Genomic DNA, 15,326 nt, shown 5'->3' with positions numbered 1-15,326 from the left:
ATTGCAGTCTTTGCTTCTCTTGTTGTGAGGTGGGGGAGAAAGAACGAGAGAGAATGTCCTTCCCTGCCCTTCAGGACAGTGGCACTCGGACACAGAAGAGCCTGTAGAGGCATTCTCTGCAGAATCCCTGTGTGGCCACTGCCCCTACATATGTAGAGCATTTCCAAAGTTAACTGCCTGTAGAGGATGGATATCAAGCCGTGACTTAAAAGAAAAAATAGTGTTGGACTAGGTTCTGAACCAAATGAGTACTTAGAAATATATCTACATGGCTAACATCTTAGGGAAATATTAAACTGTCCCTGGCCAATTTTGTTTTGCCCTCTTCCTATTTCTTCATATAGTCTTCCTCCCCTCTCACATTATATATTTAATGAACTTTCCCAAAATCCTTTTGGAAAGACAACTAAATCACGAATAAAAAGCACTGTTGCATCCAATCTTGTCCAGCCCCTTCCAGCCCAGGTGGGACTTGGCAACATTTCAAAGGTGGGAATGTTTGAGATAGAGTATCATTAGGTAACCCAGGGCGACCTCAAACTGACAGTCTCCCTGCCTCAGTGTCCCAAGTGCTGTAATTACAGGAGTGTCCGGCCACACCCAGGAAGTACTTAGAAGACAATACCCAGGAAGCATTTAGAGACCAATACCAGAACAGCTGCTGGATGCGTGTTTTTTACCTGGCCACCAGGGAATAGATAATAGATTGTTTTAAGTTCATGAGAATTCGGTGAGAAATTCGAATAGATTTGGGCAGAGTGTGGGTAGGAAGAGACTAGAGAGAACTTTCTGGAGCAGAAACTCCAGGGAAAAAGGAGAGCGGGGAAGCTCTGTGTCGCTTGTGTTTGTAGCCGTGTAGCAGGAGAGAAGGTGGGTTTGAAAACAGAGATGGGATTGGGGCTAGAGGAAGGTAAGGGAGGCATGGCCAGGACAGCACTGGGGAGAGACTCAGCTACCTGGTCAATGGCACTGGGAGACATTGCAGAGAGTACAGTTAAGGCATTGAGCTGTTCAATGGGCTGTCTTAAGACACCAGAAATATACAACAGACTCCCGGTGGCTCCCAGTGGCTCCCAGTGGCTCCCAGTGGCTCCCAGCTGTCTCTGATTTTCTGCTGGGGCTCTCCCCAAAGCCACGGCATCTGGAGAAGACAGACCTTGCAGATTAGAACATAAAAACCCCAGTTATTCTCCAAAAACTTTAGTTTCCTTTTTTGTTTTGTTTTTTTTTTTTTTGGGGGGGGAGGGGTGTTTTTGTGTTAGTTTGAGGTTTGAGACAAGGTCTGTGTGTGTGTGTGTGTGTGTGTGTATCCTTGACTGTCCTAGAACTCACCATGTAGAGCAGGCTGCCTCACACTCACAGAGATTCACCTGCCCCTGCCTATTCAGTGCTGGGATGAAAGGTAGGAGCCACCACACCTGGCAACTTTGATGCTTTTTGACATTATTCTCAGACTTCACCCAGTCTGAGGTCAAGAGAGAACCAAAGGGATCCTGGAGACCACACCAGCCCTAATAGAGATGGGTAAGCAGAGCAGGATACCCTATGCCTCAGCAGCAAAGCCTTACCTGCACCATCCTTCATCACAATCGCTAAAGGATAGAAGTCACCCATTTCACAGCTCGGAAAGGATGACGCATCTAAGGTGACAAAGCGACAAATTCAAACCCAGGTTTGGTTGCTTTGGAAACACAGATCCTTTGTATTGCTTGACTCAGGGCTCCATTTTGTGACCTGCACTTAAGGTGTGTCCGGCTTTACAGGGCTGGAGCAGAGGCCAGGGAGGAAGGGAGTGCAGGGGAAAGTGGCCATCTCCAAAAAGACCTGAGACTTGCTGCCTCCACTCACCCAACCTGCCAACAGCCAGAGAGAGAAGGCTGTATGGGTGCTGAGAGGGGCAGCTCTGGTCAGGACAACAGCACAATCATGATGACTGACTTCGTGAATGGATTAAGCAAACATAAGGCAGAGGTTGGCAGTAGGGGACAGTGCTTGAGCAGCTGCAGTCCAGACTTCAGACAGGTTGCTTCAGCTGCCTCACTTGCAAAATGGGAATAATGACACCATGGAGGGTTTTGCTTACTTTTCTGTTGTTTCATAGAATATTCAGCACTGTTTGTTTGTTTGTTTGTTTGTTTGTTTGAGGGATGTTTGTTTTTTTGTGTTTTTGTGTTTTTTTTTGCAGTCCTAGGACGCAGGGCCGGATGGATGAAAGGCAAGCACTCTACCAGTGTTTAGCCCTGCATTCCATATAGGGATTTTGAGGTGATTAAATGACTCATGCCTGCCAGGTGCTGAGCACAATGCTAGCAACCAGAGGAAACACTCAACCCCTTTTAGGTCATTCTTATCATTTTTATCACTACCGTGTATCATTATTGTTATTATTATTAGAAATTGTACTTCATTTGCATAACGGACACCAGAAAAGACTAGAATGAGTCCTTTCATTCCCAAGCTGCCCCACAGCAGCTGCAGGGCGACCAGAAGGGTTCATTTTCTACCTGTTTTACCAGGGAAAAGAGAGTGACAGAGACCTGCCTGCCTTGCAAAGTTCTCGTAGTGAATCTGGGCCCAGAGGCTCCCTCCTGGGATGAGCCCCAGGCACTGACCAGCCCCCTGCAGAGAAGGAGCCCAGAGGTCTGGCTCGGGTCCAGCGGGCGGAGCCCGAGAGCCCTGCGCTGGCCGCCTGAAGGAGGGCCGATAAGGGCAATGGGCACATCTGCACATCAGTCCGTGTGTAGGGAAGACCTCTGACAGCAGGGAGGGTTTCTCCCTAATTCCGTATTCACAGAGGTGCCCCCGACTTTACCATATTCCTACCATAAAGGAACAAGCCACAAAGCTGAAATCGAAGAAGAATAGGGAAGAAAGGAACTTTTCATTTCAATGCCAGAATCTGCTCTGGGTGTTTATGGGTTAACATTATAAAGGCAGTGCAGTCCATCCTGGGGTTTTCACCTGGAAAGAGGAAAAAACAGAGAAACCTTTGTGGTTTTGGTTTTCCTGCACGGGCAACAGGTAGCTAGTTTCCAGAAATAACTTGTATCCACTCGTCCTCACAGCCTCATGGGTCTTCCTGTCCTAACATCAGGGCAGGAATGTCAGCCCCAAGCAGCTTCCATCGCAAGGACACTTCACTGCAAACCTGTGCCTCTGTGGTTTGTCGTTTAAATGGCACTGTGTGGACTTTTTTTCTTGGTTACAAATCTTGCCAGAAACATTTCAGGTTGAGGCTAGGAAATGGCATAGAAGAGAAAAGGTGAATTTGAGTTTGGTTATCACTAAGTAAAGACCCTGCTATGCTGTGAAGGACACAACAAAACCCTTGGCACCATGTCAAGAGAAAAGAGTGCAAGGGAGAGACATGAGGTACTGAAGCGGGGCCACCCCCTAGCCCCACCCCCATTGCTCTGGTGCGGGTGGCTTAAGTGGGAGGAGAAAGCCAGTTCACAGACCTGAAGAGCCGACTGTGGGTATAAAAGGGTGAGGTGCCTCTGGTGCACCAACTCTCCACAGCGCTGGCCTGTTTGAGAGAGCCTGGCTGCTCCTTATCAGGCACTGCCTTCTGCCGTGGGGAAGCCAGCTGGAGGGTAAGGACCATCCTCGTTTCTGTTAATTGTCAGTTAGCTTTTGTGGAGGTGGCCCTCCTTTCCTTCAATCTTGCGCCCTCCCCTTTCTTTTTAAAGACAGAACACAGGTTTGAACTTAGATGTGTCTGACTCCAGATCCTATACTTTCTAGTATTGTTGTTGTTGTAATGATTATTACTGCTAGTGTTATTATTGTTATCTATTTTAATGATACCAGTTAAAGGACTTCCTGCAACATTGCATACATGCATGGATTATGTCTTGGTCCTGCTCCTTCTCTTCTTGCCTCTCTTGCCTTCCTGTCTCCAATTCTGCTCTCTTTTAAATAGTGAAATGTGTCGCTGACTGTTGGAACCGAATAGTTGGAGCTCTGGTGGACTGGAAGGCTGTTCACCAAAGCCACAGTCTTCTCCCCAGATTAAAAGTAATGCCTTTGTTATGATTCCTGGAGAGGGTGGAAACCGCCCTGGGCTGGTGTGGAAGGGAGCTTGGACACGGTGCCCACTCTGTATGCTAAAGGGCGCTGACGAATCAAGATGATGAGAAGTTTCAGCAGAGTGTGCTTTTGAAAAACTAAGCAAAGCTAGAGATGGCATCTTTGTGATTCACAAGAAAATGTGCAGTACTGGGAACAGCCCTTCCCGGTTATGGGCTTAGGGCTCCTGTGCGTGTGCTGTCCTGCTGAAGGGAGTGTGCGTGCTGTGTGCCCATCTGGAACTCCGATCAGTCACAAGCGTAGCTGGAGATTTGGTGGCTTCCTGCAGCACTCTGTCCCTACATAGTTCAAGGCTCCCAGGAGCAGTGTCTGCTGCCCAGGGAAGTGTTTGAATCGGCAGGCAGGATTACCTGACCGCAGTTCTTTGTTTCTGATTATAGCTCTACAGAGAACTGAGCAGTTTTACCCTTGTGATCAAAAAGAACCTAAAATAAAGATTAGACAAAGTAGCAAATAAATGTCAGCGCAGAGTCTTTTTATTGTGACAGAACACGAAAACCTTTCAAGAAACACAGATCTAACTCTTGGTATTATTTAAAGCGATACTGAATGGAAATTTGAGGACTTTCTAGTCTCTCCAATTGTACCAATCACTAATACACACTGCAATACAATGAGTTTCATTGTGTGCAAGAAAATAGAGAAGACAATTGAAGTGAGACCTTCACATTTGCCTCAGACTAAAATACTGAGCGCTGCCCACTTCACTGTGATCTGGGCTCTGAGCCACACTTCCCAGACCCTGCTAGGAGGCTTACCATGCACAACTTGGAGAGTATTCTCGGGTGCTCGCTTGCAGCCACATCAGTGATGCGTGGGAGAGGCTGGCTTTGAGGAACCTCTGGCATTGTTTTTAAAGGTAGTAACTGATCCCAGAGAGGGCACAGAGGCCTTTCTTTCTTGTTCAACCCCATACTCCAGAGTTACTGCAGGGTGACAGTGAACTCAGGCTGCTGTACCCTGCCACCCCCTTTAGACCCTGCCATGCAGAAGCTGCTGCTGTCATTTGTTGGCTTCACTGAGATCCGGGTGACACTGACTTGCCTGGCCCCAACTGAGAAGACAGAGAACACAGGGTTTACGGCTTGTGTGGCTATGCCCACCCCTAGCACCACAGAGCCCCACTTTTCTATGACATGAAAGTTTCAACCCTGTGGTCTAAAGCCCACCTCATTCACATATCTGTCTATTTCTGTCTCTAAGAAAATAGTGATTCTGAGCTTGCGGCAGTGGATCTGCGGGTGACTGATGTGTAAGGAGGAAGGCAGAGAAGGGGCAAACAGTAGGCGCTTGTCCTGAGGGACCCCTCCCCTTGTGTCCCTTACGTTTTTCCCTTTCCTTTTGCTTTCATCCCTTTTTCCTCGCCTTTAGCACAGTATAAGATTCTTGCCTTGAGACTGCTTGTTGTTCTTTCTTACCAACCCAAACCGTTCATATTGCAAACACCAGGGATGTCAGCTTGCTTTACAACCAGCCAAATGGCTTACCATGAGTACACACATACGCACAAACACACATATACACACACACACACTTTTTCCTATAAGGTATGTCAGAAATATTTTCCCTAACTGTGGGTTCTTTAAGTCGCTTTGGGTAAAGTTTTCAGGTTTCAGACCAACTCAGTAGAAGAATGTGAAAATAAAATAAGTGAAAGAGGAAGAGAAAAATACCACACATAGAATATTCTAGAACTTCTGAATGAATAACTATTTTTGAATGCAATGGAAAGAAAGGGAGGGGGGGATGAAAGGATAATGAGAGGGAAAGGAGGGAAGAATGAGGAAATTATTAAAATCTGACACTTGTTAAATTTAAGAATTGTTTCTTGTTAGCAGACTGACAGTTAATATTTAGTGATTATTACTCAGATGTAAGAGAAATGGCATTTGTCAGTATTCCAGAATGAGCTTTGGCTGGGTGTGGAGAGTGTCTCTTGTATATTACTGAAGGAAGTGGAACCCAGGAGCTCCCTTTTCTTCTGTTTCATAAGAAACAAGGCTGAGATACTCTTTGTCTGGCAGCTGGTCCCCAACACAGGGCACAACAGCTTGCCCAAGTGCTTCAGAACCTTAAGCTGCCCTCCCTCTCTGCAGCAGGTTTCAGATGGGTCTCCTCCTGCCAGTCACACAGAGCAGCGCCCCTACTCTCCTCTGTGCTCTTTTCAGCATGGTTTGCCACCATTTCTTAAGAAAAGAAAAATGAGCTTGATCTCCATAGCCAGTGCGTCCTCTTTCCTTCCTCCCACTGCAAGCTCTGTGATGAAGGGGCCCTCTGCTTTAGAGACCCAGGACAGAGAACATCTTCCCTTAGAAGTCTGCCTTTTCCTGGGCTCCCCAGAGCCAGGACACATCCTGCTGATTCACATCTCTTTACCCTTTGTCATGTATGGAGAAAAAGGAAGGATGAATGGACAGTCATTGATTGGTGGCACTGATGACGCCCATCACGGTCCCCTTTGGATAGATCCTTTTGGAAATAAAGCCGGTGAGGCAGCGCCAGGAGGCTTCAGACGGCTAAGCTTGGCCCTGGCGCACAGGTGGCAAGAACAGGTAGGCTCCCTTCCAGCAGCTTGTTCCTTGGGGAACCTGAGAGCCTGTTCCCAGCTTGGTGTCTTTTCTGAGCAGAGGGCATGGGTGGTAAGCAAGCTCTGCTGAGCATGGTGCTTTGGCATGAGCTACTCCCAGAGGCTTAGAGGCTGGATCACTGAGCTAGGGCAATTACACAGCCTCCAAGAAATGAGGAAAGCACAATTGGGAACCTTAAGATTCTCCCACTTCTCTTAGGTTAAGGCTTCCTCTGTTGTCCTCTCCTCTCCATGGAAACGCAATGGCATCAGCTAGCAGGGTCATCTCCTGGATGCTGCATCCAAGTTCCTAAAAGAGACACAAATTTTCTAGCATGATAACATTCTAGAGTAAACTAGATTTAAACTACTGGCTTCCCTAACCAGCTCTCAGGCTGGAGTTCTCGAATAGGTGTTGGGGATTCCAGGAGCTACAGGAAGATCAGCAGCTCAGAATAAATGGACCCCGAGGCCTCTGGGATGTAGCCACTGTCTGCTCAGTCTCTGCGGTGTGGGATAGTGGGGAACAATGTTACCATCCCTCCCCCCAAATCTCAACACAAGAACATTGGAAACATGGTTCTAGGTTGGGCTGTTGATTTGGACAAAGGTAATTTAGTCTTAACTTGGGGTGGTTCCAAAGGGACACAGGCCATTCAGGTTCCCAGTCATGTCTGGCCAGTCATACTATCAGGTTTCGAATCTCTAGGGTGGCATGGTATTCGAAACTCTCTAAAATAAATACAAGCTGGAAGTTTTGAGAACATGCACTTGTGTATTCTGGAGTCAAAATCTGTGATGGAAACTGCCACTTTCAGGGCTCGGCACATTCGGTTACAGCAACTCAGGACAATTGTCCTTTGAGCTTCTTCTTGTTATGTTCTAGACTCAAGCCTGGCCTCTTTGTTAACTTGGCGTGTCTTTGAAAATGGATCTCTGTCACTGAGGAAGGGGCTAACTATATATATTTGCATATGCAGTTATGAGATCTGAAGAGGGAAAAGTCAGAAATAAGTGATAGCCATTGCTTGGATTATAAAATAAAAGTTTTATTTATTCATTTATTTATTTATTTATTTATTTATTTATTTATATTCTTAGGAAATAAAAATTTTTCATACACCAGGTTAGTTAAACAGATTTGTGAATTTTAAGTACGAAGGAAAGCAAACTGAGTTATTTGGGCTTGGTTTAGGTTCCATGCCTCCAGAAAAAAAATCCCAACACAAAGATTCACTGAAAGACTCGCAAATATTGGTGTCAGATAGAAGGTTGCCAAGATAGAATGACCTCGGTCTGGAATGCATTGTAGAAATAGCTCCAACTCTGTGAGATGATTAATGGTATACCATGGCTTAAAAACCGGAATGATAGCCAGGCGTGGTTGCACATACCTGTAATCCCAGCACTTGGGTGGCAGAGGCAGGAGGATCATAGCAAGTTCAAGGTCAGCCTATGCTATAGTGAGAAGTAAAACTGTTGTATAGTAATAAATCAGTAATAAAACATTGATTGCTCTACTAGGGTTAACGTAAGTCAAAACTAGAGTCCAGGTGTTTTTAGAAGACATAGTTTTATTAGCCGTTAATAGCTAGCTTTTGGATGTGGTAAATAGAGCAATGATGGGACCAGAAGCAGCCAGAATTTAAGGAGGAACTCAAGTCCATAGCCTTGCTGTGAGGAGAGATGAGCTGGCTTATCCATGCAGCTTTGGGCATTTCCTGGGTCTTGCCTTTCATGACAGTCTCCGCTGAAGCCTTCTAAGGCTGATGACGGAGCTGCCCTCTTCCTACTCACCTTTCTATGCTCTGAGCCTTTTCTTTCAACCAGGGTGACTCGGCTGTTGTCTTTGTCCCAGTGTCTACCTCTAGCAGTACATCTTTGGGAGCCCTTACATCTGTGCAGCACCATGAAACAAACCTTCACATTGTGTTGAAGTGTTCCAAATTCAGGGATGTTAGTTCTCTCCTGTTACACACTTACCATGAGAGTTAGCCAGCCCTGTAGTCAACACACATTATCGTTATAGTGTTTGAATTCTGTCACGACATTCCGGCTATAGTAAAACCCTGTGCAGTCTTGCACTATGCAATATTTGCATCACACTCTTTGGCTTCTGACAGCATTGTCCATTTCCACCTTTCTCAGTTACAAAGGTCAGAGGTCATGAACCACAGGTTAAGAAACACTGTTCTACACCTCTGTGGTGTATCTTTCTTGCTTTTTTTTTTATGCATTTACATGACAGTTTCCAAGTTATAGAATATCTGAGGCAACTGTATGACATAAGAATGAATTCAAGCAATCTTGTTCTTGGAGACCAGGGCCCAGGGATTGTTAGGCTGTCAACACACACAGACTATTTTAAAAATCTCTTCATTTTCAAAGAATTCTTAAATAAAAGCAGTAGTTTGGATGTGTTTTGTTTTGTTTTAATGTTGGTGTTTTGCTTCTCTAAGGCAGAATCTCATGTAACCCAGGTTGTGCTTGAACTATGTTGCTTAGAATGGCCTTGAACTTCTGATCCTCCCACTTTTGACTCTTAAGGGCTAGCATCACAGGTATTTGCTACCACTCCTGCTTACAACTACTATTTTGTGAAAAAAAGAAAAAATATAAACTTTAAGGTTACTTACTTTAGCTTTTTCTTTTTTATTTGACTTGTTATGTTGATGTTAACTGTTTTTCTTCCTTCTTAACACTAAGTTCTTTGAGTGCAGAGAACACTAAGTTCTTTTGAGTGCATGTATTTGTCAGACTAGAAACTGAGCCTTATGAGGGTATAGACAGGAAACTTCTCGTGGTAGCATTAAAGACATCGAGGACAAAGGTTGTGTGGTGCTTGGGTCTGGATAATGAGTTCCTCAGTGATACTCCAGGAGGAGTGACTGCATTCACAGACCCATGACACTCATAGTCTATAACAGTGGTTCTTAACATGTGAGTCGTGACCACTTTGGAGGTCAAACGACCCTTTCACAGGGGTCACCTAAGACCATCAGAAAACACAGATATCTACATTATGATTCACAACAGTAGCAAAATTACAGTTATGAAGCAGCAACAAAATAAATTTATGGGCTGGAGATCAACACAACACAAGGAGCTATGTCAGCGGGTCACAGAATCAGGAGGGTTGATTGGTCCAGGTGGTTGCTTCACTGGTCATGGTGGCTGCTATGGCACCGATAGCCGCCTAAGCTAGCCAACCACAGAGTTCTGGTTCAGGACGCTTACAAACCCTGTCCTTCCCTCAAGGAGCCAGAGGAAGAGTTGGCCATGGAAGACAGTCCCGCCATGGTTAAAGTAGACCGGGGTGAAAATGAGATTTCATCATGTCGGGGGAGAAGGTGTGGCTTCCGAGTGTTTGGCTGTGTCACCGGTGATATGAAAGAGTTTGCCAACTGGCTTAAAGGTATGTAAACATCCATTCCTTGAAGGGTTAGGGGAAGCAGCTTTGAGGAGGGTCTTTGTCTGTGTTTCTACCTAAGCATTTAGCTCTATTCCCCAGGCCTCACTTTTTAGTTTTCTGTTTTGCATCTTCGGTCTTGCAAGCCTCTTCACATCTTTTTCATGGAAATACTAGGCCGGGGGCAGGACCCTTTCATATAAAATGAAAGGAGAATCTCAGTACTTAACAAAGAAAGTTTGACTGCTGATAATTCATTCCTTTGGCTTGTCTGTACCTCTGAGCATGAGAAACAGGTGCATGAGCCGTTTCCTGAAGCTTGGATCCCAGTAGGGGCAGTGTGGACTTACTAAACAAACTAAGGGGTCAAAGGAAGGCTTCAAAACACGTCTGAAAGTTTCACCTCCTACGTCACCAGGGCGGACTTTGCAGTTATCCCATCTCTTCTTTAACTCTGCTCACCTCTTCTCTCCAGACAAGCCTGTGGTTCTGCAGTTCGTGGACTGGATTCTTCGTGGCATATCCCAGGTGGTGTTCGTGAGCAACCCCATCAGTGGAATCCTGATTCTGGTGGGACTTCTGGTCCAAAACCCATGGTGGGCTCTCTGTGGCTCTGTAGGAACTGTGGTCTCCACTCTGACCGCCCTCTTGCTTAGCCAAGACAGGTAGGCAAAGCCTCACATGCCAGCCTTCACTCTTTCTGAGACACTAGCTGGGCAGCGGCCATGGGCAGCCATGATAAAGCCACACCTTCCCAGGCAAAAACAACCTTTATTCCACAAAGCCCTCTATTTGCCTTTAGTAAGAGGCCAGAGAATCACAGATAGTCTCTTATTCTTCTCGTCTGATAAGGGGCCAGTCTGGGTCCTGCCCGCTGTGTATGGAAACCAGAGCTCCTGTATCACCAGGAGGGAGACTACTGGAGTCTCCGTTAGTGATAGAATTGTTTATTACAACGTTAAGCAAAACGCTTCTGGGTTCTTGGAAAGACTTAGAGGCTTAGCAACCTCCTTTATATCCTGCGTTCATCTTTAGTTTAGCATGCTATCTCCTTTCATAGGCAATGCAAAAGCCAGCACAGCTCCTGCGCTGATGAGAAGCCACCTCATAGGATTAGCCCCTCATTGGTTTTGATGCTATGAAGCATGGTTATGGGCTAGGTGTGCAGTTCGGTGGTAGAGCACTTGTCTGGAATGTACAAGGGCCTGCATTTCATCCCTGGTATGGGGCTCCTCCTTTTCTTGGTAATTCTTAGTATTTAGACGACAAGTCATCTTTTAAAAATATTTGCATGTGTTACTGCTCAACTTTTGCTTACTTTCTCGTAGTTCTAAAAAGAAATAAAAGGAAAGAAATGTAAAAATTACAATTCCAGCTAAGTGACCAGTTCTTCCTGCGACTGGAACTATGGCATCCACCTCTTGATTTGTAGATCTTGCCATTCATTAGCCACTGACAAACAGTATTGGGGGAGGCAGTCTACAGAGCCCTCCACAGTCGTCATGTGTAACTTCAATTTCTGGGGGATTGCTGAAGAAAGACAAAGGGCTTTGATCCTAGAGTCCAACCCCTGATGTCCTCAGCCCAGTGAAGAGATATGACAGCAGCTTGTTGGCTGCACCTGAGCCTTGGCACGCAGGCAGATAAAAAGCCAAAACCCTCACACCAGCTGCAGCGTGCTCACTGGCTGCAGCCCCTTCCCTCAGGCCCTGCGCTTGACCTAACCATCTCATGTCACCCTCCTTACCTCACAGGTCCCCACTGTCAATGCCTGTAAGGGTCAGGCTAGGAGCGAACTCTGTCATTCTTCATGACACCATCTATGTCCAAATGGGGAGCTTGCCAGACTAGGGGATTCTTCTACAGAAATGTTCCCCTTGCTCTCCTAGGTTTCTAGCTCCGGTATAGTTCCTGACGTAGATTCTAGTCCAGCCAGGGTAGAAGCTGACATATAAGACAGGCTTTGGGAGTGAAGCTAAATGCCAAGGACAAGGTGGGTGCATTGGTCAGGGTTCTCTAGACAAAAACAGGGCGACAGGCTGACTACCATCACAGAGGGGTTTCAACAAGTGGACCTGAGTGTGCACGTAATTAAATAGGTGCCTGGCCAAGTCAAAATCTTCATTTTCCTCTGCAATAACTGGAGATGTACGTTAGAGAGAGCAGAGTAGAACCATAAGAACGTGGAAATGTACCCTAAGTTGAAGTTGGCTGTTTCTGAAGACACTGAATAGATTTGCCTTCCAGAAATTGTATGTCTCTCACTGAGGAATCAGAGGTAACACTGTTTCAAACCACTGAAAGCCCTGTTCCAGTCAAATCCTTAACGATTCTAAAGAAAGAAGAATTTTCTCAGCGAAGGCTGAACAAAGAGTAGATTACCTTGCACAGGCCCCTCTCCCTCGCCAGATGCCATCCTTCCTGTGGCTGGTGACATTCCTTGGAGAGAGCTGTTCCGTGAACACATTTCAGAGTTTTATCTATGATATTTCACTGTGCAATTTAGTTGAATCTATGTGGTTCCTAAAAGGCCTAGAGACACATGCCCAGGTATGCTTGCATTCTAAAGGGGATCTAGAAGTTACAGCTGTTGTTTGTGCTCGCTCCTAAGTATGTCCACCCAGGCAACGTTTGTGCTGTCCCTCCTGCCTGCAGGTCAGCGATAGCTGCTGGGCTCCAGGGCTACAATGCCACGCTGGTGGGAATACTCATGGCTGTCTTCTCAGACAAGGGCGACTATTTCTGGTGGCTGATATTCCCTGTTTCAGCTATGTCTATGACTTGGTAAGTTCTAGCTGGTTCTCAAGGTGCCTGTGGAGCATGGAGGGGATGAGGAGCCAGTGTTTAATGAGCATACCTTTGCCAGGTGAAGACTATTCTCTGAGTCAATGGCAGTTGTGTAACACCATGAATGTGTCCTTGAACTTCACGCTTTAAAATAGTTAAGTGGGCTGGCAAGTTGATTTGTCAGATAGAGACACCAGTGTTATCCAGGAACCCACGTGGTAGGAGAAAACCGACCCCCAGGTTTTCCTCTGACCTCCATGCATGCTCCTCTACATCGGCCACACATGCATGCTCAGCCCCACAAACACGAACTAGACGGAAAATGAAATGAACATGGTTAAATGGTGCCAGCTGTGGTGGCATCTATAATCCCTGCATTTTGGAGGGTAAGTGAAGAGGAGTGCTGTAAGCATGAGGCCAGCCTGGGCTTCTAGGCTGATCTGTCTACAGAGACAAAACAACAACATAATAATAAATGGCAATTTTTATGTTATGTGTCTTTTACCACAAATTTAAAAAAAATAGTTAAAGGAATTAGAACTAGGTTCTGCCTTATAGAAACTAAAGCAACTGCCTTAAGAGGTCTGGATTTCCTTACAGCCAGTTATTTGTCCTTATGTCAAAGTCCGCTGCGTGTCCCCTTCATCCAGGGGAATGAAGCACGCTTAGCACACACAACTGCTCTGGGCTGTTGCCTAAATGTTTCGTTTTTTAAATCTCCCTAGGTGGTTCTAAAGTATAGCTGAGCCTGTCCCCCACCCCCACCCCATCAGTGGAATCGCCTTAAAGGAGCTACCCACCTCCTTTTTATTTTTTTTCCTAAATTTAATCCCATCGCTTCAAAACCTGGATTTGTCTTCCATATCATATCTAAAGTATAAAGTACCAACATGCTCACAAAGGAACGTGAGCCCACCACAGGCACCGCCTGCAGGAGGACCCCGCTCTGCTTGCACCTGTGGGTGTACTGAGGTCCTGCCCATAGAACCATCCTCCCCCAGGCAGTTGGGAATGGCTCTGAATGGGGCAGGGACACTCCCCAACTAGAGGGCCTGTTCTGATCTTACAATGAGGCTTCTCCATTGGGTCAACAAGCAAGAGTGACACAGGGTCCAGGAAACTGTTGCACTGTCCAAAGCAAGCCTAAGTTTGCACACCAAGGAATGAGGAAGTGGTAGTGTCTGGGGTCACAAGCCAATGGCTCAAAGACACTTTATAAGACCCTTTTTTCCAAGCTCGTACCACCTGAATCCTTAGTTCTTTTCTTCTCCAAAACAGATACATTTATAGAAGACAGGCAGAGTGATGTCTCCCGGATTCAGGACGGTGGTGTGGCAGTGGTGGGGAGGAAGGAGATTTCTCGGCATTAACTATGTAGATAAGATTTCACCTTATTAAGAGCTCCAAACCTATTTTTTAAACCGTGATTATACTCACTCCGAGCCACCTCACTTTTTTTTTTTTTTTTTTTTTTTTTTTTTTTTTTTTTTTTTTTTTTGGTTTTTGTTTTCAAAAACCAACTAAGAGCTGATCTTGCGGTGTGATTTAGAGTTGTCTCTGTGATGGGATTAAAACAGGTCCCCCCTCCCCCATCTCCCATTCCCCCCTACGTCACACCCACCCCACACCTCCCCTCACCTGCCCTGGCCCCCCCAACACCCTCTCCCGCACCACTGTGGAAGGTTGGCTAGCCAAATTTCAGAGCATGTTAGCAACTGCAACAGATTCTCCATCCCCATGGAGAGGCCGAGGGAGGGGGCTCAGCTGGCTGCTGATTCTTGTTCTCTGGTTTTGTTCCTTTAGCCCGGTTTTCTCAAGTGCGTTGAGCTCCGTGCTCAGCAAGTGGGACCTGCCTGTCTTCACTCTCCCCTTCAACATGGCACTGTCACTGTACCTCTCAGCCACAGGACATTACAATACATTCTTTCCAAGTAAACTCTTCACACCTGTCACCTCCGTGCCCAATATCACGTGGTCTGAGCTCAGCTCCCTGGAGGTAAAACACTAACTTTTTTTTCCCCTGAAACTCTGCAATGACAGTTCCAGAGGACAGCTCATTGGAAGTCAGACATGGTGGGAAGCTTAGCCCTAGTTTGGGTGGGTGAGACTACTCTCGAGGCAGGCAGCCGATCACTCGGGGGTTAGTGCGTTCAGGATCCGGATGTTGTAGTTTCGGGGCTGTGTAGTGTTCTGCCTCCTTACAGAATACAAAGTTCAGGGTTCTAGTAGGGCCTGGAAACCTGTATCAACAAACTCCTCCAAGCTGTGCTGGAGGACAGAGCGAGCGGTCTGCGGGGACACGTGGCGTGGACATGTGCGTCTCCTCTCAGACAGGCTCAGAGAGAGTCGGGCTCTCCCAAGCCTCTCCCAATTTGAATTCCAGCTCTTCCCACCTATGTTGCTAGAGGAATTTTGCAGGTTTCTTGGTTTCGTGTGTGTGTGTGTGTGTGTGTGTGTGTGTGTGTGTGTGTGTGT

The 15,326-nt window shown here is 46.3% G+C and overlaps 1 protein-coding gene across 2 annotated transcripts in view; it reads left to right on the top strand.

Moving 5' to 3' along the window:
* The first annotated feature begins 3,489 nt into the window (after positions 1 to 3,489).
* The window catches only part of Slc14a1 (solute carrier family 14 member 1 (Kidd blood group)), a 23,949-nt gene continuing 12,112 nt past the window's right edge, over positions 3,490 to 15,326 (top strand). Inside the window, exons 1-6 of one of the 2 annotated variants that reach the window (XM_055622945.1) lie at positions 3,541 to 3,593; positions 6,484 to 6,641; positions 9,914 to 10,070; positions 10,540 to 10,729; positions 12,720 to 12,848; positions 14,655 to 14,847. In XM_055622945.1, coding sequence (XP_055478920.1) covers positions 6,495 to 6,641; positions 9,914 to 10,070; positions 10,540 to 10,729; positions 12,720 to 12,848; positions 14,655 to 14,847 — 816 coding nt within the window. In that variant the 5' untranslated portion in view covers positions 3,541 to 3,593; positions 6,484 to 6,494. Of the gene's footprint in view, positions 3,594 to 6,483; positions 6,642 to 9,913; positions 10,071 to 10,539; positions 10,730 to 12,719; positions 12,849 to 14,654; positions 14,848 to 15,326 lie in introns of both variants that reach the window. The other variant, XM_055622947.1, reaches the window with a different exon arrangement.

The sequence above is a fragment of the Psammomys obesus genome, unplaced genomic scaffold (genome assembly GCF_907164565.1).
Source record: "Psammomys obesus unplaced genomic scaffold, mPsaObe1.curated_primary_1811, whole genome shotgun sequence".
Taxonomy (NCBI): Eukaryota; Metazoa; Chordata; class Mammalia; order Rodentia; family Muridae; genus Psammomys; species Psammomys obesus.
Note: the sequence above shows the minus strand (reverse complement) of the source record. Positions and strands in the feature narration are given on the sequence as shown.